Source organism: Falco punctatus (assembly GCF_963210335.1).
Source record: "Falco punctatus genome assembly, chromosome: 10".
NCBI classification, from domain to species: domain Eukaryota; kingdom Metazoa; phylum Chordata; class Aves; order Falconiformes; family Falconidae; genus Falco; species Falco punctatus.
In genome coordinates, this window is record NC_137590.1 from 15,890,633 (window position 1) to 15,914,534 (window position 23,902).

The following is a 23,902-nucleotide window of genomic DNA, read 5'->3' on the forward strand; positions in this document are numbered from 1 at the left end:
TGCTCCAGGGCATGGCTCCTGGCACAGAATGGTGGGGTCAGCATCTGGAGCTCGCAGGGGACCCGCAACACTGGCATCGTAGCTCGCTTAGGGGTACCTGGTGAGCGAGGTTGTGCTGACAAACCCCTTCCCTTTCCCACGCTGCCCCCCACTCCGGGCATCCAGGAGCCACCACGGCATGTTCTGGGGAGCAATGGGTGCGGGTGGCCACGTGGGAGCCAGCAACAGTTCAGTGCAGCTCAACTCACACCAGCTCGGCTTGGCTCAGCGCAGCTCAGCTTAGCGTGGCACGGCTCGGCTTGGCACAGCTCAGCTGGTCTCAGCTCAGCACAGCTCAACTCAGCTCAGCTCAGCTCAGCTCAGCTCGGTTCAGTGCAGCTCAGTTTAGCGTGGCACGGCTTGGCTTGGCACACCTCGGTTTGGCTCGGCTCAGCTTAGAGTGGCACAGCTCGGCTTGGCTCAGCCCAGCTCCTGCAGCTCGGAGGGAGGTGAGTTACAAGGCGCTTGGAAAATCCGAGTCAGCTGCAATTCTGGGGCAGCCAGGGCAGATCCACAGCGGCCATTGGAGCTGCCGGAGCCCCACCGCGGCTCCCAGCCGGCCGGCCTGCCGGGGGGCTCGGCCCTGTGGGGGGCTCAGCCCTGCCCGGGGGGGTCAGCCCTGTGGGGGGCTCAGCCCTGTGGGGGGCTCAGCCCTGCCGGGGGGTTCAGCCCCATAGGGGGCTCACCCCTGTGGGGGGCTCAGCCCTGTGAGGGGTTCAGCCCCGTGGGGGGCTCAGCCCTGCCGGGGGGCGGCCCCCACCAGCCCAGCCCTGCCGGCCAGGAGCGGGGGCCGAGCCGGGGGGGCTGGCGCAGGCAGCGTCACCCGCCTGGCTCCACCCCCCCATCGCAGGGGGCTCCGGCGTGACCCCGGCGCTGGGATGGCAGCGGGACAGTCGCACCGCGGCGGGACAGCGGGACGGTTCCCAGCCGAGCTGGTGGCCGGGCGCTCCGGCGGGGGTACTCCAGCCCATTTGCTTGCAAGTCGCTTTGTTGCTGCTGGGGGATTTTTTTTAATTATTATTATTTTGAAGGGGGGGGGCCGAGGGGGGGCTGGCACCGGCTATAAAGGCAGCGCTCCCCCAGCAGCCGGCATTCCCCATCACCATGGGCGCTCCCCTGCCCTGACAGCCCCTGCCTCCCCCGGGCTCGCCGTCCTCGCTGCCTTAGCGTGGCCCCGGGGTGGGATGGTGTGAGCTGCCCCCACCCCACCCCCGGCTGGCTCTTGGCAGCAGGCGAGCCCACCAGCCGCTTGGATGATTTGATTTCTTCCCTGCCCGAAATTACTCCTGCCCAGATGCAGTGGATAATATTCATGTTGCTGTTATTCATCAGCTCCATGGAAATGCTCACGCAGAACCGATGGAAGAAGCAAGGTACGGTGCGCGTGGCTGGCTCATCCCACTCAGGTACTGTGGGGCAACTGGGGGCTGTGGGGCTACCGGCTCCTGCCAGCGCCAGGGCTGCCTGCACTGAGTGGGCAGGAGGTGACAACCGGGGCTGATCTACGCCTGGGGCTGGAAGGAGCTGGGAACCAGCATCCCCCCAACCCAGGCTCTCGGGCCCCATTGGAGCCCAGGCGCGTTCCCCTCTCAGGCATGGCACGGGGCTGGCTCAGAGGTGTGTGTAGGAGGCAAAGCGCAGCCCCATGGCATTGCCTGCCCAATGCCAGCCCTGCCCTCCAGGCTGGCAGGGCTCAGGGGGACGCTGGCTGGCGTGGGGACCAGCTGTGCAAACTCCAGGAGAGACAGGCACAGTGGGGATAGTGCGGAGCTGCCTGATTTGCTGATATTTCCCTTCTCCGCTTAATGCATTAAGTGCGTGGGGAGCAAAACCTCCTGGAGGGATGCTCAGAGCCACTGCAGGCACTGCCTGTCCCCCCGCCCCATCCTTCGCCCAAGCAGAGGCACCAGCCGAATCGCTGCTTGGTGCCAGGGCAAGGGCAGGGTGTGTGCCGAGGCTGTTCTGGGGCATGTTCACCCCTCTGGTGGGCACTGGCTTGTGTTCCCTTGCCAGGCAGTGCCGGCCAGCTGCAGGGAGTGGGGCCAGGGCTGATGCTCAGCTCCATGCTGGCAGCAGGTTTTGGAACTGGCATGTGCCAGGGTAAAGACAGAACCTGATGGGGCTCTCAGGGTCTGGGGGTTGGAGCCCAGACAGCTTTCCATGCGGCTGTTGCATGTTGAAGACACGCAGAGGCAGTGGGTGCATGTAGCCAGGCTGGCTGACAAATGCCCCTGGTGGGAAACGGCCTGGCACTGAGAGGGGCTCAGGGTGCCGCAGGCCAGCGCTCCAGTTGCTGGTACTTGTTGCTGAGCAGCCTGATGCTATGGGATGCACGGCAGCCTCAGGTCCTGGCAGCACCCAGGGGTCTGGCTGTGGCTCTGCACCTCAAATCTGTTATACCTCGTGGTACAACCAGAGCAGAAGGGCTGGCGCAGTCTCTGAGAGCTGGGAGCGCCGTGGGATGCTGCAGCACCCCACAACCACCCCAGTGCCGCCGGGAGCTGCCTCCAGCCATGCCCTGCTGCCGCAGAGGGATGGTCCAGGCGGCCCCATGCCCGTGAGTCTCCCAGTGCCTGCAGAGCCCATGGCGGCAGAGCTGGGCTCAGGGCAGACAGTGATGGGTGGTGTCGCACCGGTGTCTGGCACAGCTCAGGCACCCTGGTACCCTGTGTGCCCCCTGCCCAGTGCTCACCTCAGCTCAGCCCTGCACACCAGGTCTGCAGTCACCGCCGGGCAGGGGGAGGTGAACCCACCAGCCATCCCTCATTTCCCTGGTCCCACGGTTTCGGTGTGAGCCACCTTGTGCGGCACAGCCCTCTGCTGCTCTGCGGCGGTTCCCAGTGGCACAGTCACATGCCATGCCATCAGCCCTGAGGCTTGTGGAGTGGAAGAATGGGACCTGGCCAGCTGAGCCTTACCCTGGCTCCACACCATGGGGCTATTTTTAAAGCTGGTGACAGGAACGAGGCCCCGGAGCCTATGCAGGGCTCCCCACCTTCCCTGCCCCAGATGGGGGTTGGAAGGAGACTGGCAAAAAAAATAAAATCATCAAAAAGAATTAGGGAAGGGAAAGAGGCTCGTAAATCCCTGGGTCTCCAGGGAAGCTGCTCCAGCTGCAGCCAGGAACACGAATGTTGTCAGCGTTTGGTAAATATGTAACGGAGACCATAACAACTTAATGGATCCAAGGTGCCTCGTTAGCGCACTCCCAGCAGACGCAGGCCTAACGAAGCCTCCTGGCCAGGCCACACCACACTGTGCTGCTGCCCAAGCCCCTGTGCCCCAGCAAAGGGATTAGGATGTGCCAGTTTGGGGACAGCTACATGGCACAGCTGCACCAGGGGCTGGCTTGCACTGGGGAATGTTGTGCTAGCAACCAGCACACAGGGCTGTGAGGCATCATCTGCCAGCAGCTCCCCAGCTTCCCCAGTACAGACCTCTGCTTTCCATCAGTGCCTCAGCCCTGGCTGCCACAGCCGTGGGGCACCTTCTGCTGTCAGCTCCTGGGAGTCAGGGAGGACCAGTGTCAGGCATCGCTCCGGGGGCTGAAACCGATGTCCATGCTGGGCAGCACCCAGTGCCATGTCTTATTTGGCTCAGCCTCACTTGTTTGGCTCTGCGAGGACCAGAGCTGCTCCACAGCACATCCCTCCATGCCTGCCAGGGCCCAGACCTCGGGGTCTGCGTCAGCCCCAGGCTGTCCCAGCCACAGGCACTGGGCTCTGCTCTGGCCAGGCAGCCACCTCCTTAGGCCTTTGCTACATGCAAAAAAATCTTAATGCCCTAAAGTCTGTGGTCCGAGCGTGCTGTTGCTGCTGCACAACACGAGCCTTTGCTCAGGAGCACGTGGGGAGCCCATGGTGCCAGAGCTGAGCAAACTCTTCCCAAGCCAGCCAGGCACAGCAGAGGCACCGGCCACCTGCGCGCAGGAGCTTGGTGGCCCCTTACTGAGATGCCCAGCCAGCCTGTAGGTGCACAGACACCAGGTGCAAGTGGCCCCCAGTGCTCAGGGCTGAGCTACCCAGCTCCCAAAGTGCCCCTGTGCTGGGAGCATCTCTCCAGGCTGCATTTCTCTGGGTGCAGGGAGCTGGCTCGGGGAGGAGGAGCAGTTGGCAGGGTCTCTGTGAGCTGGGGCTGCAGGCTAGTGGGGGCTGGCACCCTGTCCTTGTCCCTGGGAGCAGAGGCCACCTCAGGGCCAGCTGCCAGCACGCAGGTTGGGAGCACTGCAGACAGCCAGGCAGGCAGCTGGAGCAACCAGACAGATCCTTATCTCCACTCCTCTTGAGCCTTTCCAAAATGCTTTGTCCCCAGACACTTAACAGGCATCAACTAATTAATCCAAGCCAGAGCATATTTCTACCCACTGACCAAGCTGCTGTTTAGCTCCTATTAGGATGCTTCCCATGGGATGGGCACGGCTGGTGGAAGGACAGGGCTCTGGCTGGCACCTGTGGGCAGAGCTGGGCACAGGGCGAACCCTCAACCCTGGATGGGGTGACTGAGGCAGTGATGTGGGGAGCAACAGCTCCATGTGTCCCCACGCTGCCAGACCGGGGAGAGGCAGGGATCTGGGGAGTGGAGGGAGGTGTTTGCAGGGAGACAAGGCAGTGCTGTCACCCTTGCAGGTCGGAGAGGGGCTGCCACAGGGCTGGGACCGTGCCTCGTGCTGCAGCTGTGCCATGCACGTGTGCCGCAGCCCCCCTCCTCCGTTTGTCCCCCGCAGTGAGCGCTGGCCTGCTGGAGAACTGCACGGGCTGCGTCCTGTGCTCGGAGGACAACGGCTGCATCACCTGCCACCACCGGCTCTTCCTGCTCATCTGGAGGGATGGCATCCGCCAGTACGGGATGTGCGTCCACACCTGCCCTCCCGGCTACTTCGGCGTGCGGGGTCTGGAGGTCAACAGATGCACAAGTATGTCCCATGCCAGCCGGCGTCCCCCGCTGCTCCCGGTGCCCTCGCCTCCCCTCACCACCCTGTGGGTCCCAGCGCTGTGTGAAGGGCCGTGGCTGCGTTTCCCGCAGCATCCCTGGCGGCACGGAACCGCAGAGAGCCAGGGGCAGCCAGGCCATGGCGCTTCCTCCCCTTGTCCCTTGGCCAGAGCTGCAGCCCGCACCCCGCAGGTCTGCAAAGGGCTTTGGGGCCCCAGTGGGTACCTGGGCTGCCGGCACCAGGCTCACCATGTGCCAGCCCTTGGGCTCGCCTGGCTGACCAGCCCTCCTTCCCGGCAGAGTGCAGGTCACCCAGCTGTGAGAGCTGCTTCAGCAGGGACTTCTGCATGAAGTGCAAAGACAAGTTTTACTTGCACAAAGGCCAGTGTTTTCGGCAGTGCCCCCCCAGCACCGCGGCACAGCCCGGCACCCGCGAGTGCCAAGGTAAGCAGCACCTGCACCCCATGCCCGTGGTCCCTGGGGATGTGCCCGGTGCTGCGTGGTCATCGTCCACATTCTGCACCCCTGTCCCCCCCGCAGAGACGTGTGAGCCAGGTCCATGGAGCGAGTGGAGCGCCTGCACCCACGAGAGCCGGACCTGCGGCTGCAAGTGGGGTGTGGAGACGCGGGTCCGGGAGGTGCCAGCAGCCGCCCGGGAGGAGGGGGCTGCCTGCCCAGCGCTGTCGGAAACAAGGAAGTGCCGCATGAGGAAGCACTGCCCAGGAGGTGAGCACCGCACCGCTTGCTGTCCCCAGGCGCCGGGGGTGGCTTCACACCTCTCCGAAGCGAGCCTCGAGGTGCATGGCGGGAGGGGGTCAGTGGCGGCAGTCTGGCGGTGGCCGGAAAGCCTGGCTGTCATCTCCCAAGCATTTTGAGGTCAGTGGCTGCAACTGTGCGATTCTGGAGAAAGCCGCCGTCTCAGGCACATGTGCTGAGCAGCCCTGGTGCTGGCACTGGTGCTGGCTGCAGGGCTGGCGGGGACCCCTGTGGGCAGCACGCCAGGCTGGCTGCTCCCACCCCACAGCCCCCAAGACCGCCTGGGACTGGCCAGTGTCCCTTTCCATTGCTGGGCTGGGACAGGCACTGGCGTGAGCCACCGCAGTAGGACGAGGCTGCCAAGCTCCAGCTCCTGTCCTGCCGTGCTTACAAAGGAAAAGGCACGGCTGGGGCTTTCTGCACCGCAGCTGTGAATGAGGAGGGTTGAGACCCCCAGGGTAAAAACCTCCAAGCCTCAAAAATACCTGGAGCGCTCATGGAGCTGGAGGGCATCACCCAGGGGATTTCTGATGGCCAAAGCTTTGGTTGGCACCCCAGGGCAGGGTCCTTCTCCATGGCTCACCCAGCCAGATGTTTGCCCCTGCGCCTCCTCCCACGGTGGCAGCACCGTGTCCCCTGGGTGGGGGGCTCCCGGCCACTGCTCCCAGCACCCAGACCTGGTGTGGGGGCCAGCCAGGCGGCGCAGGCGAGGGTGCGTGGCGGGCGATGGGAACCAGGAGGTGGCTGATGTCATTTTTGGATGCAACCGGCTGGACTGAAGCTGTTTTAATAAATCTCCACTTAATAACTGGCAGAAAGGGGGATTGCATGAGATACCGATCTGTAGGGCCTGGAAGGAGATCTGAGCCGCTGGCCCCAGCGGCACAGAGGTTTGCGGTTCAGAGCTGCGGGCTCACTGCGTGCCGCGGAACACGCCGACCGGCACCGCCAGTGCAACGGGGGCCAAGGGCGGCGGAGGAAAGGACTGTGCCAGGGGGGGAGGGGGAAAAGGATGGAGAAAGGGGGGCAGTAACAGAAGACATGCGTGCTGGGGCTGGGGCCACGGAGCCACGGGAGCAGCTTCATCTCAGCATCATTGATCATAAATAATATTTCCCTGCTGACAGCACAGAGGGGCTGATTTCCTTCCCCGCCCAGGCCCCGACTCGCAGCTTCGGGGTGCCAGGTGGCATCGATTTCGGGGACATTCCCCTCCCTGACAGGCTGTGTCGGCTTTGGACCCAGAGAGCTGGTGACAGTTTGATGTGGCAAGTTTGGCGTGGGAGGACAGGCTGCTGTGGAGCACCGTGTCCTGCGGCGCGGTGCCGGTGGGTGCCTGCAGTGCTGTGACCACGTCCAGCCCTGCCTGGCACACAGCAGGTCCTGGCGACAGACACCGTAGTGCTGGCGCTTCAGAGGCGCCCAGTCTCATCAGGTGACTGAGAAGGCAATGGCACCCTGGAAAAGTGCTTGGCCTCCCGGCTTTGCCCGGGCCACCCGCTCCTGCAAGCTGGGAGCCCTGAGGCCACGGTGATGGGTGCAGGGAGTGGCAGGGCTTCTCTCTCGGGTCACTATCAGGGATCAGCTCCGGAGACCAGTCTGGCCCCAGGAAGGCAGAGGGAAATCCCTTCAGTGCCCGGGGAGCAGCCCCCACTGCCCCGGCCGGGTGGGCAGGAGAGGGCAGCCCCTCATTGTCTGGCAGGCTGGCCTGGCCACCAGCTCCCGGACAGGCTGCTCCGTGTCCCCACCAGGGCAGAGCGTGCGTCTGCCCTCGCTCCCAGGCTCCTGCCCACCCGGCCAAGTGCTGGGTTATGGGATCCAGATGCTGGAGGAGGACGGCGAGTTCACTTGATGCAGCCGAGACACCCGCAGCCCGGGTGAGCCAGGGAAGGCAGTGGGACCCGACCGTGTGATGAGAGATTTGTGCCACCACTTCTGAGCTGTCTTTGGGCAGCTGGAAGGCAGAAGCATCTGCACTTGGCTGAGGCACAAAACCCCTCACGCTGCTGTAAATCTGCCTTGTGTGTCTGCTGCGCTCTCCAGACGCTTGGCGTTCGTGCTGTGCCCTCTCCTTTGTGGGTGGCAACTGTCTGGGAGATCAGAGCTGAAAAACAGAGTCGGGCAGGAAGAGAGCTGGAGCCCTTGGAAAGGATCGGTGACAACAGTGCTGGCACATGCAGCACCAGCCAGTTGCGGTCCCTGTACCCCTCACACTGGGGAGAGCGGCACTGGACCCCACTGTGTCACCCAGCTCAGGGTCAGGAAAGCACATGGTGGGCACAAGCGGGAAGGAGAGGAGAAGCTGCCCGGATCTGGGGCAGCTGTTCCACTCCCTAGCATGGGCTCCCCTTCCTATCGGAGCCCGCAGCATGGCGGGGCTTATCTTGCATCCCTGTTTGCTTTGTCGGTCCCGCACCGCACCGACAGCTCAGCCAGCTGGAGGGTGCTTGGGGCAGCCCCTTGGGGCACGCAGAGGTTTGGGTCCCAGCAGCCTGACCGCACAGCGCCGAGTCCCTGGCGGGCTGTCAGCGGGTCAGCCTTACCGGGATGCAGCCAGGCTGCGCTGCTGCGTGGCTCCTGCCACCTGGACAAGGAGCATCCACACAGGGAGGGCATCCCCAGGGAGATCATTAGCACCTATGCATGGATGCACACTGAGGCCACTCCGCGACCCACCATGCCCAAACCCTCCTGGGGGCCGGTGGGATCCTGTGCCAGCCCACGATGGTGGGCAGCACCTTCCTCCAGTGGGGAGGCACGGCCCTGCACGGTGGCAGAGCCCAGCATGTCTGCGGCATGGCTTGGGGATGTTGGTGCAGCTCCTGTCCTGCTCTGACATCTGTGGCCCTTGCTCAGAGGGAAGCTGGGGTGCCCCCAGGCAGCCCCCCAGTTTGTTTGAGCTGGCTTCAGCCCATTCTGGGAGGTTTTGGGGGTATCAGGACTTAGAGTCCCTGGCCATGGGAGCTGGGGGGGCAACGCATCGGTGTCCTCTGCCCATGCCACCGGCACACTCAGACCCCCTGTAGGCCCACGCTGCTGTTTGGTGACCTGGAGAGGGCTCTGGGGTACCCCAAATCAGGAAGAGGGTCCTGTGCTCACACCCAAGGGACAATGTGGGATCCACATCCAATGGATGGGGCTCAGGCTGGATTTTGCTACCCAGTCGACAAGCGAGCCCTCCTTTTCTCCTCCTTTTCTCCTCCTTTTCTCTTCCAGAGAAAACTGAACCCAAAAATAAAGGCAAAAAGCGACAGAAGAAGCCGAAGACAGAAGCACACGCGGGTACCTAACGGCACTGGCACGGGAGCTGGGGCAGCACGGTGGGAGCCAGGCGGGAGCTCTCTGTGCCATGGCCAGCAGCACCAAGAGCTCCCGACCGGCTCCCACCGTGCTGCCCCGGCCGCGTCGCCCCCATTTTTCCATCCACAAAAAAATTGCACAATTTTCTCCCCCTCCTCCCCTTTTCTTTTGAGACAATTTATGGCCTGTAAAACATTTCCTTTTCAGAAAATCTAATTTGCAGTGTCCAAAGCAATGCCCTGGGGCTCGGGGAGGGGGTGACTCCTTTATTTTTCTGTTTTTCTCTCTCCCCCAGCCTGCTTGGCCCCTTCCCTTGCTCCAGCTGGGTGGGATGGGGTTGGTCCTGGGGTAGGACCCCACTGATGAAGACGATGCCTGCCTGAGTACCGTCCCTCAGGGCTGGGAGATGCCCTGTCCTCATGGGATCCTGATTGCACAGGGGTGCTGGGGTGCACAACGCACCACTGACTTGCTCCGGGTGCTGGACTGGGTCCCTCATCCTCAGCCACTGGCATGGAGGACGGCAGGACCCCCAGGGTTGAGATCCCTCTGGGGACCATGTCATCGCTCACAGCAGCCCAACCTGGTGCTCAGCATCCCCACAGGCACAACTGTGGGCCAAATCCTGCCGTCCTCAGGCTCCAGATGGCAGTGGGACCCCCAGGCTGGGAACCCTGCTGGGGACCATGCCAGCCCAGTGCTCAGCATCCCCACTGACACAACCATGGGCGAAATCCTGCCATCCTCAGGCTCACAGAAGGGCTGGAGGAGCTGCTCTTCCCAGCTGGATGCAGGCACAGAAATTTGGGGTGGTTGTGGCCGCGTTCGGTCCAGGACAGGGGTGTACATGATGCAACCGCAGCTGCAGGAGGAAGCCTGGGCAAGGGATGCTGCTGCCTCCTGCATCCCACAGCCGGGATGCACTGGGGGCAGCCCCCCCAGCCCGCTCCCAACCATCATCTGTGGCATGACCTGGGGGTGCTGAACTCAGCTGTGCCAGCCTATCCTGCCAAGCCAGCTGCCATACTCGTGTCGCCTGCAGAAATAAATGGTGTGTGTCTGTGAGGCACGGAGGGCTGTATCAGCATATTTGACACGTGTTTGCTCAAATTGCTGATACAGCCACAGGCATCTCTGTATTTGGGGGTTTGCCAGGGTCAGAGCCCCCCATCCCTGCTCCAAGCGTGGGCAAGGGGAGGCTGGGTCTGGAAGTGGGGTGTAGGGGCTGCGAGGGCCACACGGACCCTTCAGGGTGAGAGCACTGGGTGTCAGCATCGAGCTAGCCCCGGGAGCCAGCACGAAGCTGCCATAGCAGCTCCTCCGTTTGCTTAATGTCAAATAAATATATTAAACCTCCAGCATCCCTCTCGTCTCCCTGTTTTCCTCATTTCCATGAGATGCTGCTGGAGGGGGGTGCAGATACTGGATGCAGCCACGGCATTACCCCTGCATCCCCAGCCCCGATGCAGTGGGCACAGGTGGTGGGCACGGCAGCCTGGCTCTGTGCCAACTCATGGCACTGCCAGGGGTGCAGGAGCAGTGGTGCCCCCCCGAGCCCCTCGTGCACACAGCCAGACCCAGACCCTGATGCGAAGGGAAAAGCATCATCGGCATCAGACCCCTCCATCCTGCAACGTCAGTCTGTGCCTGCAGGGTGGCTGTGAAGGGAGGGGGCACCCTGCACCCTGCCCTGATCACCGAGCACTGGCCGAGTCTGGGGAAAGATTTTATTTTAAAGTTTTTATTTAAAGCATCACCAGCATCACTTGGTGCCCGAGCCAGTGGCTGGAGCAATCAGCAAGTGTGTCACCACGACTGCTGCCCTGCTGGCCACTGGGCAGCGTGGAGGGGCTCAACCACCATTTGCTAACCGGGTGGGAGCACCGAGTCACACAGAGCCACGCCAGCTGGGCCCAGCCACATCATCTGGCGATGGTGAGGGCACAACCGCTGCATGCTGACCCCACGGCAGCTCCAGCATTTGCCTCACAGGGCCTGGAGCACTCTGCTCACCAGGCAGCCCTGCTGCGTGCTGCAGCCAATGCTCCCACCAGCCGTTCCAGCAGTCGCAGCATCCCTGGCCATCCCGCAGTGACTGGCATGGCAGCAGGGTCTCTTCCCTGGCTCCAAGCAGCCTGGTGTGTGGGGACAACCCTGTGCCCCCCATGCTGGGAGAAAATCACCCTCTCCTGAGATGCTTGGGCATCCCCATGCCAGGTGTCCCCACCACTGTTTGTCCCCTCCTGGGGTACCCAGCCTAGATCTATCCCATCACGTAGGCTGGAAGCCATGGTCATGCCTGGCTCTGGTGGGTGCCCACCATGCACAGCCACCCCAGCTCCCAGCAGACCCCCATCCTGGGAGCTGGGCACTCTGAGCCCTGCGCAGGATCTAGCAGGGTCCTGCCAAGCTCGGCCTGGCTCATAGCCCCCGTCCTGGTCCCCACGGGCTCATCCCGCGACTGTGGCAGCCAAATCCAGGCCTGGCTCCCTCCAGCGTTATAAATAGCCGGGTTGCAGGGAGGGAGCTCTGCTCCCCAGGATGGGGGTGCCCCAGGGGCAGCGGGTCCCAGTGGGTGCTGGCTGGGAGGGACTCGCCGAGTGCTGGGTCTGGGGGGTGTGAGGGCTCGGTGCTGGCAGCTTGGCCCGGCAGGCTGCCATGGGGCTGCCATGGGGCTGGTGCTGCAGGAGGTGCAATGAGCTGTGCAGAGAACGGCCGGGGGGGCTGGCGGGTGCCTGTAGCTGGGGGAGGGACGGGGGCTGCCTGTGCGAGTGTGTGTGCAAGACATTTATAGATCACGTGTGAAACTTGATCTCCCCGCAGTGGGCTTAGGAGGAGAGAAAAAAGATAGAAGTATTGTTTTTAAACAGATTTTTTCCTTTGTTTTTCTTTTTTCTTTTTTTTTCCCCCCTCTCCCCCTGCGAGGGCTGCGGCCGCCTGGTGATAAAAGGCCGGGGCGGCCAGAGCTGGCTCAGAGGGAGGAAATGCCGAAATCGCAGCATTTCGACTCGGCGGCGAGCACCCACTGACCCACCCCGGCAAAGAGCGGCGTCGCGGCCACCCGGGCAGCGGTGGTGCATCCCCACCCGCAGCACCCTGCTCTGCCCCCCCCCAGTGCCACGGGGACCCCCACGCCATGCAGGCGCTCAGCCTTGGCCTCGTGGCCCTGACCTGCGCCACGACGGCACTGTGCGCGGCCGGAGCCCAGCGCCGGGCGCTGGAGGGGGGCAGCCGCCGGCATTACCACCGGGTGCAGCACGGCCACTGCAGCTACACCTTCGTGCTGCCCGAGGCCGACCCACCACCCTGCCCGGCTGCCCCCGCCGCCCCCAGCCCTGCCAATGCGCTGCTGCAGCGGGACTCACCGGCCGGCACCGTGCACACCGGCCACGGGGCCACCCAGCGCCTGCGGCACCTTGAGAGGATCCTGGAGAACAGCACCCAGTGGCTGCTGAAGGTAGGGTGCGGGGCGGCGGGGGTGCGGGCAGCAGGGTGGCACGGGCAGGGGTCCCAAGCGTGCAGCGTGTCCATAGGGCTGCCTGCTCCAGCTCCCCGCCTGCTCCCGGCTGCTGAAGGCAGAGCTGGGTGCCAGGGGCTTTCACACCCACCTGAGCAGCAGCACTGTGGCCAGGTCAACGTCTGCAACCTGGGCCTGATCCTGGCCCATTTGCACCAGGAACTGTCTCCTTGGAGGGGCTGGGTGCTGCAGCTCATGGGTGCTGCAGGTCACCAGTGCTTGCCACTGCAGCTGTATCCCTCTGCCATCCCTGCTCCTCGTGGTTCCAGATGGGCTGGCATACCCTGGGGCTCAGGGCTCCCTGTTCTGGGTCAAGATGGGGCCTTTCTGGAAAGCTCTTGGGAAGGGTTTTTGCAGGTGGCAGAGCGAGGGACCTAAGGGCAGGGGCCACCAAAACCCCTCCAGCTCCATCGTTTTCCCACTTAATGGGCTTTGCAAAAGCTTCTGGCATTTGGTGAGACTTTGAGCGGGACCTGTGGCTCTTGGGTGGCCGTGCCACACGTGGGCAGGTTGCAGGGGGCAGTGGGGTGCCACACTAGAGGGGCTGCATGCCATGGGGATGCTCCCCACTCTGGCTCGCCCCATCCCCACTGCCTGAGGCAGGAAGCAGCATTTCCTTCCTGAGAGCTCACAAGCGCCGAAGGAGCCCTCATCTGTGGCCAAGCACAGCCGCCTGCGTCAGACCCAGGAATAGCTCCCAGCCGGCTTGTCCCAGGGGACACCCTCCTGGGGGGCCACAAACCCCACACCCAGGCGAGGCAGCAGCAGCAGGACCCTGGGTGCCTGTGCTGATAAGGCAGCAAACAGCTTGTCCCCAGCTGTCACTGGCCCTCCAGCTGAGTGGCATCAACAGCCCAGCCACATCCACGTCGTGGCGGTGTTCCACTGGGGTGCAATGGGACCTGTGTACCTCTGTCAGTGGCACTGTGAGATGGTGTGTGTCGAGCCCCCGCAGTGTTTGGGGCCAGGCTGGAGCCAAACACACCAAGCAGGGGTCCCGGGGCTGGTCTGTGCCAGCCACGCTGCTCAGCGAGCCTCCCCTGGCCATGGGGGACAGGGCAGGCATCAGGGACATGCAGGTCTGTCCCCTGTCCTCTCTGCCATCCGAAATGACAAATTTCTCAAAAACTGGGAAAACACTGAGCTATGGCTCCACTGACAGCTAGCCTGGGTTGTAGCAGAGGGACTGGCAGAGCCAGCTACCACCTGGCTGGTGGCAGCAAATCTCCATTGCTGCAGGACCTGCTGGATCTGCTGTGCATGCACAGCCCTGGGGTCCCTGTGCCCTTGGGGTCCCTATGCCCTTGGGTTCCTGCACCCTGGGGGCCCTGCACCCTGAGGTCCCTGCACCCTTGGGGTCCCTGCACTCTGAGGTCCCTGTGCCCTTGGGGTCCCTGTGCCCTGGGGTCCCTGTGCCCTTGGGTCCCTGCATTCTGGAGTTCCTGCTCTGGGGTCTCTGTGCCCTGGGGTCCCTTCTCAGTCATCCCTGTGCCCTGGGTGCTCAGGCCAGCTCTGAGCTTCTCTCACACAAGAGCAGCCTTTGGGCATGGCTGAGCAAGGCAGGGGGCTAGGCGTCCCACCAGAGGTGCGCATGGCCCTGCCCAGGAGCAAGCAGCCACAGGCAAAGTGGGGTAGCACATCTGGGCAGCTGTGGACAGTGATGCCCTCCGCTGCAGCCCCAAGGAACAGAAGGCAGTGGGGCACTGGGCAGCCAGGACCCCATCCCACCCCATCCCATCCCACAGCGTGGCCCTCTCCATTTAAAGGCAGCTTGCAGCTATTTTTTTTTCTGTTGTTCCTTGGCTTTCCTAATTTAACTGGAGCTGCCCAGGGAGGCTTGTTTTGGTCGGACTCCAGGCCTGAACAAACAAACCGGGGCTCAAAGGAGGCATCGGGTTTGGGGACAGATTGTAAACAACACCGCATCCCTGTCTGCTCTGCCCTGGCATGGGGACGCCAGTTGGGCTTCCCAGACCTCCTGGGCACCCCTAGCACCCAGCTTCCCCCAGGAACCCCATCTGCAGCACTGGGGTGCTGAGTCCCCCTCCCCATGTGCAGCCCCCCATGGCTGGGAAGGGCAGGGATGTGGCGAGGACCCAGCGCACAAGGACACGTGGCTTCTGCTCGCCATCCCGTTGGCCGTGTATGTCTCAGGAGGAATTAACTTTAGTTCAAACACAAACATTCGGTGGTGCCACTGGGTCTGGGGGGGGGGCGGGATTAGGGTGGAACGGGGTCCCCAGCGGGGCAGGTTGGCAGCTCTGGGGTGCCTGTGGCACAGGGACTGATGCTGCTCACCCTGGCATGGGTGAGGGGTGCAGGCGGGGGGGGGGGCTTCTCCCATGCCTGGCACAGTGCTCCCCCCAAGCTGGTGCTTGTGGGCTGCTTGGAAATGCTAGGGCAGGATGGGGACAGGGACAGTGGAAGGATGCAGCTGCAAGAAGGCAGCACGGGATCATCCAGCTGTGGGCAACTGGTCACTGGTAGTGAGACAGTGGGGAGGGTGGGGTCCCTCCTGCACCAGGGCAGCATTTTGGGGTGACCCACAGCACCACAGTCTCCCCTCCAGCCCCTCTGCCCTTCTCAGGAAGGGATGAGGCTGGTGGGACCCTTCCAAGCCCAGGTGAGCCCCGCTCACCTCGGCATCTATGTGGTGAAAGGGGGGTAATCCCATGTTCCCTGTCCTCTGCACAGAGCCTGTCCCACTTGGGTCCTTTGCGCCACCCATGGCCGGGGACGTTGTGTCCTGCTCCAGTCCCAGGTGCTCCCAGGGCCGGGAGCTGGGGCTCCATCTTGGGCTGCGCTCAGCCCTCCCTGTGCCAGCCTGACCTTTTTCATGGGTATGTACTGCCCTCGGGCTCAGAGATATGTTTATTTAAAAAAGAAAAAAAAAAGAAAGCAAGATTAAGAGGGAGAAAAGGCCTCCCAGAGCCCTGTGAAGCAACAAGATTAACGACGTGGTTAAAGGGAAACTCTCCAGCAATCACTCAGCTCAGTGAAATGTTTTCCAGACGTGGCTCTCCGACCTTTCCCCGCTTCCTCCCCGCGAGCATGATCCCGTGAGGGAAAATCCCCAGGGAAATGGGGTGCAGGCATGCTGACCGGGATGCCCAGCCCTGGGACCCTCCTGCCCTCCGTGGGTGCTTGTGGTGGGGCAATGGTGTTATCACTGCCCGGTTCTGGGGAGGAGGGAACGGGTCCTCACTGCTGCCAACCAGATTTCATCATGCACAAACAAGTGCAGAGCAGCCCTCTGGCCCGCTGCCTGCCCTGCTCCTGTGCTGAGCATCCCGGCACTGCTGCCTGCTTGCTACACTGCCCAGAGAGCAGCATCCCAGACCCGTGCTGGTCCCACCTGGTCCACAGCCCCAGGAGATGTGCAGGGACGTGGGGCTTTGCCGGCACCAGCTGGGAGCTCAGGCAGGGAGCAGGATCCGGGCAGTGTGGGGACAACAGGACCTGTGGGGTAGATGGAGCTGGGCAGCCCCCACCTCCTCCTGCTCTTGGGGGCCGCTTTCCCACCGTGGGCGGCAGCACAGCCCCTTCCGCTCCCTGCGGCTCCCGCCAAGGGACCATGCCCCCAGCGAGGCCGTTGCCCCAGGAATGGGAACCTCGTGGCAGGGCCGCCAGAAATAGAAAAGCCTTTGGGAAAGGCGGCTCCCCCATGGGCTGGGAAAACGGAAGCGACATCTCAGCTGTGTCCGCAGCCAGCTTCTTCCCAGCCCCGAGTGATTCCCTGTGGCGAGGCAGCACCAGGCTCCAGACACCCACCTTCCCCAGCCAATGGTGCCCCCCACCCTCCATGTCCTCAGCCCTGGGAAACCAGTGCCCAGAGGCTGGCAGCTGATGCTGATGCCAATGCCGATGCCGGGCACTCCCTGCCCAGCTGCTCAGCACAAGCCACCCGGGCCAGGCAGCAGCCCCAGCTTGCCAGCACACCCGGGCGCACACAAGCCCGTGCCAGGTCCCAGCTGGCTCCACAGCCCAGGAATCTTGGCAGCTGGTGCCTGAGGGGGCTGCCCTGCTGCGGTGCAGCATGTGGGCAGCTCAGTCAGTCCTCCCGATAAGCTTCGAAGGGCCCCGGGATGGGTCGTTCTGTGCCGAAACACTCCCAGGGATGTGTCAAGTGGTGCCAGGCTTGGCCAGTGTGCTGGGGGAGGACCTGGCAAGCTCCCCAAATGACCTGCCGCATCCCCACTCCCCTCCACAGCTGGAGAGCTACATCCAGATGAGCATGAAGCCGGAGATGGCGCAGCTGCGGCAGACGGCGGTGCAGAACCAGACCGCCACGATGCTAGAGATCAGCAGCACCCTCCTCAACCAGAGCGCCGAGCAGAGCCGCAAGCTCACGAGCGTGGAGGCCCAGGTAAAAGGGTGGCTGGGGTGCACAGCACACGTGTCCCCATGTCCCCACCACCCCTGGGACTGTGGTGGGTGGCATGGTTTCTCTACTGCTAAAAGTGGGGCGATTCGCCAGGGTGATGCATGGTTTAGTGCCCCAGTGTATGGAGGTACTGAGGTTGTGTGCCAAGAAGCGTGAGCCCGGTGACATCTGGGGACATGGGGTGGCCCTGGCTGCTCACACCGACACTCCCCTCTGCTGCTGGGGCAGGTGCTGAACCAGACATCACGCATCGAGATGCAGCTACAGGAGAACTCCCTGTCCACCACCAAACTGGAGAAGCAGCTGCTGCTGCAGACGAATGAGATCCACAAGCTGCAGAACAGGAACAAGTATACTGGGCCTGGGGTGGCTTGGGGACCCCCACAGCCCCCGGGTGCCTCCCACCCCAGAAGTGCGGCTGCACTTTGCTGGGGGGGGTTTGAACTCCTCCAAGGGCTGGCTGGGGTCCCTGGGGCATTGCCCAGCCCCAGCACAGCCCCCCGGGCTTTGGTTTCCCCTAGCTAAGCGCATCCCAGAGGTGCCAGGCGGGGTGTGATTTGGTGGGCGCAGCAGGGGATGGGGACAGTTCTGGGTCTCCACAGACATCCTGGGGCACAGCAGCTGGAGCTGGGTCCACTGTGCCACCCACTCCCTGCCCAGCTGCTGAGTGCAGACACAACCCCCCATCACCGCTGCCTCCCCCTTTCAGCATCCTGGAGGTGCGGGTGCTGGAGATGGAGACGAAGCACCAGGCAGAGCTGGCGGGGGCCCGCTCGGAGAAGGAGAAGCTGCAGCACCTGGTGAGCCGGCAAAGTGGCACCATTGAGGAGCTGGAGAAGTCGCTGCTGGCTGCCAGCACCAACACCAGCCTGCTCCAGCGCCAGCAGCTCCATCTCCTCGAGACGGTGCAGAGCCTGGTGCGCCTTGTCTCGCAGGGCAGAGGTGAGCCGGCAGTGGTGCAGGCAGGGTGCAGGCAGCAGAAGAGCTCCTCGCCCTCCCGAGAGGGTGCCAGGGTGCTGTGCCAGCCAGCCCCTGTGCTCAGCTCAGGCGTGGGTGACTTCACACTGAAAATGAGCCCTGCATCCCAGCCGGGGAGCAGGTCCGAGCCCCAGGGGAGGGTCCGTGGCCCAATGCCGTCCCCAGCTGTGGCAAATCCCCAGGCTTAGGCTGGAGGCAGCCCCAGCGCAGCACGACCCCTCACCCAGCCCTAGGGAGACAGCACAGAAAAAAGAAAAATAATCTGTGAGCACAGAAGTATCCGAAGGGAGAGGGAAAGAGCAACAAAACCAGGCAGGGCTGCGGGACCGGTGGGGTTTCTGCCGTCTCACCGTCCCCTCTGCTGCAGCCCCACTGCCAGGGCAGCAGCAGCTCTTCCAGGACTGCGCCGAGGTGCGCCGGGCGGGCATCCACGCCAGTGGTGTCTACACCCTCCACATCACCAACCTCAGCGAGCCCAAAAAGGTGAGCATGGCCTGGAGGGAGCACCTTGGGGTGCTGCTGAACCCAGTGCCACCCAGTGCACGCTGGCCCTGGAGCAGAGTGGGTGTCCCCAACCCCATCTCCCCTCACCGGGGCACTGCCCCCTACCCCATTTGCCCATGAGGGATGAGGTGTCTTGGGGGCTGCAGAGGGGGTAAAGGCAGCAGCTGCCAGGTGAAGGCAGGGCTTGCACAGCCCTAAATTGAATTTAGAGGTACCCCCACTGATGGGTGCTGTGCCCCAGCCCCTGCCCACAGAGGGAGGAGAGACCCCCCAAGCCAGACATCGGGCATAGCACATGCTCACCAGCCCCTCAGCAGCCCCTAGCACCCACGCAGCACCCATGCTGGGCTGCCCAGCCCTTTGGAGGTGCACCCAGATGCCCACCCCAGGCCAGCGCTCATCCCCCCGCTCTGCAGCCCACCCTGGCTCTCCCCACTGCAGGCGTACTGCGACATGGAGATGGACCGAGGGGGCTGGACAGTCATCCAGCTTCGTGCCAACGGCAGCCTCAGCTTCCAGAGAAGCTGGAAGGAGTACAAGCAGGTCTGTACCTGCCCAGCGAGGGGGACACCCTTGGGGGCACCCTGTGCTTACCCACCCCGTTGCTCCCCCAGGGCTTTGGGGACGCAGCAGGCGAGTACTGGATGGGTAACGAGGCTGTGCACCTCCTGACCAGCCAGGCACCCTATGCCCTGCGCATCGAGCTGCAGGACTGGGAGGGCGGCCAAGTCTATGCCCACTATGGGAAATTCCAGCTGGGAAGCGAGCAGCAGCTTTACAGGTAGGAAAGAGGAAATGTGGGGGCGGCCGCCCAGCTCACCCCATCTCCGACTGTCCCCAAGCCCCACAGGCAGCCATGGCCATGGGCAAGAGCTGACTGTGGTGCCCCAGGGAGGTGCATGGCCCTGGAGGGGTGCAGGATCACACGGGGCTTTGCTGGGAGTTCCTGATGGGGTTCTGCCTAAGCAGAGCTCCCTCCAGGCGTTGGAGGAAATCACTGTGCCACCCATTCCTCCTCTCCCTGGGCTCCTGAGAAGTAGATTTTCAATGCACAGCATTGCATCAGGGCAGTGGGATTTCCCATCCCAGCTGGCAGCCCAGCATGGTGCCAGCCAGCAGCCAGAACACTCGCACTGTGGCTTGCTGCTTGGGCAAGTGGGGGTGACATGACCATGGCCACCAAGTGTTCCCAGGGATGCTGGGCATCCCCAGACTGCTACACCCGTCTCCAAGGAGGGGTGCTGTGCTCCTGCTGCCAGGCTTGTGAGGATGGTGTATGCTCTGGGCCCCTCAGCACAGCCACAGGCAGGAGGGTTGGCAGCTGGGTGCTTTGGTGCTGGGCTGGAGATGGGACCAGACCCCAGAGATCCCCTGCACCATGCATCCTGGGCATGCACCAAGCTGACCCCAGCAAAGACGATGGTAGGAGCCTTGGGGAGGTCTCCCCTGCCCCAGTACAACATGACCTCCACCCTTGGGGACCCCAGGACAGGCCCTGCAAGCCAGCAGACCCCGGCCAAGCTGGAGCTGCAGGATTTCTGCCTGCATCCCTCCGCGCCAGGCCTTGCTCAGCATGTGGCACCCATGGCCTTTGACACCCCCGCCCCGAGCAGGGCTGAGGGGCTTTGTGACCCGCCCCCAGCAGCAGCCAGCTGGCACTGACGGTGGCCATGGCCATGTGGTGCCCTGCTGGGCGGCAGGCTGTCGCTGCAGGACTACAGTGGCACAGCCGGGCAGCAGAGTGGAATGGCGCTGCAGGGCACCCGCTTCAGCACCCGTGACGCCGACAATGATAACTGCCTCTGCAAGTGCGCCCAGATGCTGTCAGGAGGTGAGTGGAGTGGGAGACCCAGACAGCACCCATGGGTGCCCACCTGGGATGCCACCCTCCCACCCCACTCCTTCCTCGCAGGCTGGTGGTTCGACGCCTGCGGTCTCTCCAACCTGAATGGCATCTACTATCCAGCCCGGCACAACATCCGCAAGCTCAACGGCATCCGCTGGCACCACTTCCAGGGGCCCAGCTACTCCCTGAAGGGCACCCGCATGCTGATCCGACCCACCAGCTTCTAGCGTGCTGGCAGTGGGGCAGCACCGTAACCGGTGCCAGCCTGGCACGGAGAGAGGGCTCCAGGAGAAGGGATGGTTGCAGGAGACTGAGCCCTCCCAGCCGCCGCAGGGGAACTTTTCCCCCAGTTATATTTTTTACTCTTGTTTATCCCATCTTCCAAGAGCCTGCACATTATGGAGAGGGGCAGTGGCACCGTGGCTGTGCCAGAGGGACCCACAGGCAGTGACAAGGGGCTCTGGTGCTGCAGGAGCTGGTGTGGGGGCTCTGCCTTGAACCAGCCCCTCTGCAGTGGGCTTCGGCACATGGAAACCACTCGATCACACCTCGGTTTCTCTCCCTGTCCTGCAGGGCCTCCGATTTTTGTTCTGGGGACAGGGGTCCGAGACCTGCCGGGCCCCCCTGCACACTCAGCTGGGCTCCAAGGCACAACAGGGGCTTTGCCTTATTTTTGGGCATTGCAAAGCGCCCACCATCCCGCTTTCCCCATGGGATTAGGGGAGCTGGAGAGGATGGGTATCCTTACAAGTGCAAGAAGCCAGTGCCATCCCTCCTGCCCAGGCATGGCTGTGCAGGGGGATACAGGCCATCCCCTCTGCCGTGCATGGCCCAAGCCACTGTCCCCATGCAAAGCAGCACAGGCACTGCTCCTTGCAGGATGGGACTGAGTGCCTCCAGCCCCCAGGGTGCATGAGATGAGCAGGGGTTGTCTTTGGGGACCCTGGGGGGACCAGCCCTAGGCTGGAAGGTGCTCGCTGCAGGGGGGCTGCACTGGCAGGGGCAGGCAGAGCCCCAGAATGGGCAGGTTGGGGCTGAGGGGTGGCAGGTGGGGAGGGGGCTGCAGTTTGTGATGGGGTTGGGGGGTGGGAGGTGGTGGGAAAGGTCCTGGGAGTGGCTTTCAGGAGGATCTGAGCTGGGCAGAGGAGGGAGGAGATGGGCATGCAGGAGGGGGAAGTGGGGCATGGGGCAGGGACCTCTTGCCCACGGTTGCATTCAGACAGCAAACCCACACTGAGGGCACTTTGGGGAGCAGCCTGGGAGGAGCAGGGTGCAGAGCAGCTGGGTGTCCAGCTGGGGCCCCCCAGCCACCCCCCCAAATGGGAGGCTGGAGGCACTTTTATTTTTGTACTAAGACATATTTATTTTCCAAGCGTCAACAGGGCATGAGTGGGTGGGGGGTCCCTGCATCCCATCCCCCCAGGGCAGGCATTGATCCCCTCTCCTCAGCAACTGGGACAAGGGTGGGCAGAAGGGCTGTGGGACAGGGCAGGACAGACAGACTCTGAGCATCCCAAGGGGACCCTGAGCCCTGGACAGCTCAGTGCATGGGTGAGCCCACAGGAGGCAGGGCTCAGTGACAGCCTGTCATTGTCACCCTTCTGCAGGTAGTCCTGTCCCCCTGCACTCCCTGCCCCCATCTCTCAGCCCCATTGCTACCGGAGGTCCCACGCAGCCCGGTGGCAGCCCCCCGCAGCACCCTCACCCCTGGGTACCCCCCTGGTACCCAAGCCCTGGGGACCAGTGGCAGCTGCCAGGGAGCCACTGCCTCCATGACACCCAATTATCCCTGTGTCTCCCTTCCCAAAATGGGTCCCTGTCACCCCAGGGAAGTGGGTGGGTGGGTGACAGCAGAGACCCCGTAGAGCTGAGGAGCAGAGGTGCCGGGAGACCACCCGCTGTCACCTAACCCAGCCCACTGTGGCTCCCCAGGGACAGGGCCAGTGGGGTGAGGGACACAGGGGCACGCTGTCCTCCCCGTGGGGACGGTGGGACCCTCTGGCAGGGTGCTGGCACTGGCACCAGCTGCGCCCATGGCAGCGGTGAGGCTCCTGATGCCCTGCCCTCAACGCTGTCCTGAGGCATTCACTAATTAACAGTGATTAAAGCACGTGACGTAGTTGGCACTTCCAGAAGATGCTCGTAAGTGGGGTTGTGCGGAATAATTAAAAAATGGAAAATACGGGGCGGGGGGGCTGCCTGGGAGCCTCGCCCCACTCCGGGTGAGCAGCACTGCAGGCAGCAACCAGCACAGCACAGCCGCGGCCCCCCTCAACGGCTGCACCTGGGCATGGGGCCCCGTGCCAGGTGGGGGGGCGGCCCCCACCCCGGGGTGCTGGGCCTGGCTCCCGGGCTGGGGTGCTGCCGGTTTTCTCTCTCCCAGCTGCCTGCCTGCAGCGCCTGCCTGCACGTGGGGCACCCATAGGAGACCCCAACATGTGGGGTGAGGGCGATGGACACCATCCCCTGCCGTCCCTCCTCCCTGGGAATAACAGACGGGCTCAGCTGTGGCTTCCCACCGAAACCGGAGCCACCGAAAGGCAGCTGCCAGGGAAAGCGATAGGGAGTGCTGGGGCCACCCTGCTGTCCCCGGCAGGGACATGCGAAGGTGGAGGCATTCCCTGGGGGGCATATGTCGCCTCAAAGCATCTGTGCCGGGGTTTCATGCAGGCAGCCCCATGGGCGCAGGGTCAGAGGAAGACTCTTGGCTCAGGATCATGGTTCCTGCTATCTGTGCATCTGCAGACATGCATGCACACAGACATGCATGCACACAGACATGCATGCACACAGACACGTGCACAGACATGTGTACACACAAGCATGCATGCACATGGATGTGCATGCACAGAAACATGTACACACAAGCATGCATGCACATGAGCATGCATGCACACTTGGATACACATGCACACGATCACGCATGAGCACACAGGGCTTTGGATGGCCACGCAGCCACGGTGGGTCACAGGACACCAGAGCCGAGCTGAGGGTCCGCAGTGCCTGGAGGGCCACGCCAGCTGCTTGGCCCTAGGCCTGGCAGGGGCTGGTGGGTGCCCCCCCTCTCCTCAGCAATAGCAGCATATTTAGACCAAGCCCTGGGACACGCCAGGCTGAGGAATCCAGCAGCACAGCCGGTCCCAGTCACCAGCAGGGATCCATTACCTGCAGAGCTTTCCCCCAGGGTGAAGCCTGTCCCCAGGTGGGTGCCTGGGGTCCCTGTCATCATCATCACCTGGTTTCCGGCTCCTCGGGGAGGCACTCAGCACCCCACATGCCATCATCAAGGATCCCTTAGGTGTGCGCTTCCTCCCCAGCCCACTTTGTCAGTCTGACTCACGGGCTCACATCATGCCCTCATCCTGCCACCGCATCCTGCCACCACATCCTGCCACCGCCTCCTACCACTGCATCCCAGGCGGCTGGACCTGCCTGGACCCACAGGGACCTGGATGGATCCTGCACCCTGTGCACTGGTTCTGGGCAGAAACACACAGTGCAGCAGCCAAGCTGGGTGGGAAATACTTCATCCCCATGAGGGCTTTTTGGGGGACCTCAGGTGCTGGGTGGAAGCACTGGTCAAGAGAAGCCCTGGTGCTGCTCTGCCAGCAGCTGCCAGGATGGGGCTGAGCAGGGGGAAGCACTGGCT

General features: G+C 63.3%; 2 protein-coding genes across 13 annotated transcripts; both read left to right on the top strand.

Moving 5' to 3' along the window:
• Positions 1-786: 786 nt before the first annotated feature.
• RSPO4 (R-spondin 4) lies at positions 787-9,041 on the top strand. Of its 10 annotated transcripts, XM_080404351.1 has the most exons (5): positions 798-1,412; positions 4,763-4,951; positions 5,269-5,412; positions 5,509-5,694; positions 8,941-9,041. In XM_080404351.1, exons 1-5 carry the CDS (start codon positions 1,334-1,336, stop codon positions 9,012-9,014), a joined length of 672 nt encoding a protein of 223 aa, XP_080260477.1. In that variant the 5' UTR covers positions 798-1,333; the 3' UTR covers positions 9,015-9,041. The 10 variants fall into 10 exon arrangements, with proteins under 10 accessions (XP_080260482.1, XP_080260484.1, XP_080260480.1 ...); XM_080404356.1 differs by lacking the exon at positions 8,941-9,041 and having other exon boundaries at positions 787-996; positions 1,372-1,445; positions 5,269-8,921; XM_080404358.1 differs by lacking the exon at positions 8,941-9,041 and having other exon boundaries at positions 787-996; positions 1,372-1,412; positions 5,269-8,921.
• A 3-nt stretch (positions 9,042-9,044) lies between these two features.
• ANGPT4 (angiopoietin 4) lies at positions 9,045-21,959 on the top strand. Of its 3 annotated transcripts, none has more exons than XR_013930737.1 (9): positions 9,045-12,481; positions 16,752-16,907; positions 17,154-17,275; positions 17,635-17,867; positions 18,271-18,386; positions 18,849-18,950; positions 19,084-19,188; positions 20,108-20,238; positions 20,320-20,449. XR_013930737.1 is itself a non-coding variant. In XM_080404318.1 (9 exons), exons 1-9 carry the CDS (start codon positions 12,161-12,163, stop codon positions 20,478-20,480), a joined length of 1,509 nt encoding a protein of 502 aa, XP_080260444.1. In that variant the 5' UTR covers positions 9,062-12,160; the 3' UTR covers positions 20,481-21,959. The 3 variants fall into 3 exon arrangements, 2 of the variants coding, with proteins under 2 accessions (XP_080260444.1, XP_080260445.1); XM_080404318.1 differs by having other exon boundaries at positions 9,062-12,481; positions 19,022-19,188; positions 20,320-21,959; XM_080404319.1 differs by lacking the exons at positions 20,108-20,238; positions 20,320-20,449 and having other exon boundaries at positions 12,159-12,481; positions 19,084-20,087.
• Positions 21,960-23,902: the final 1,943 nt, after the last annotated feature.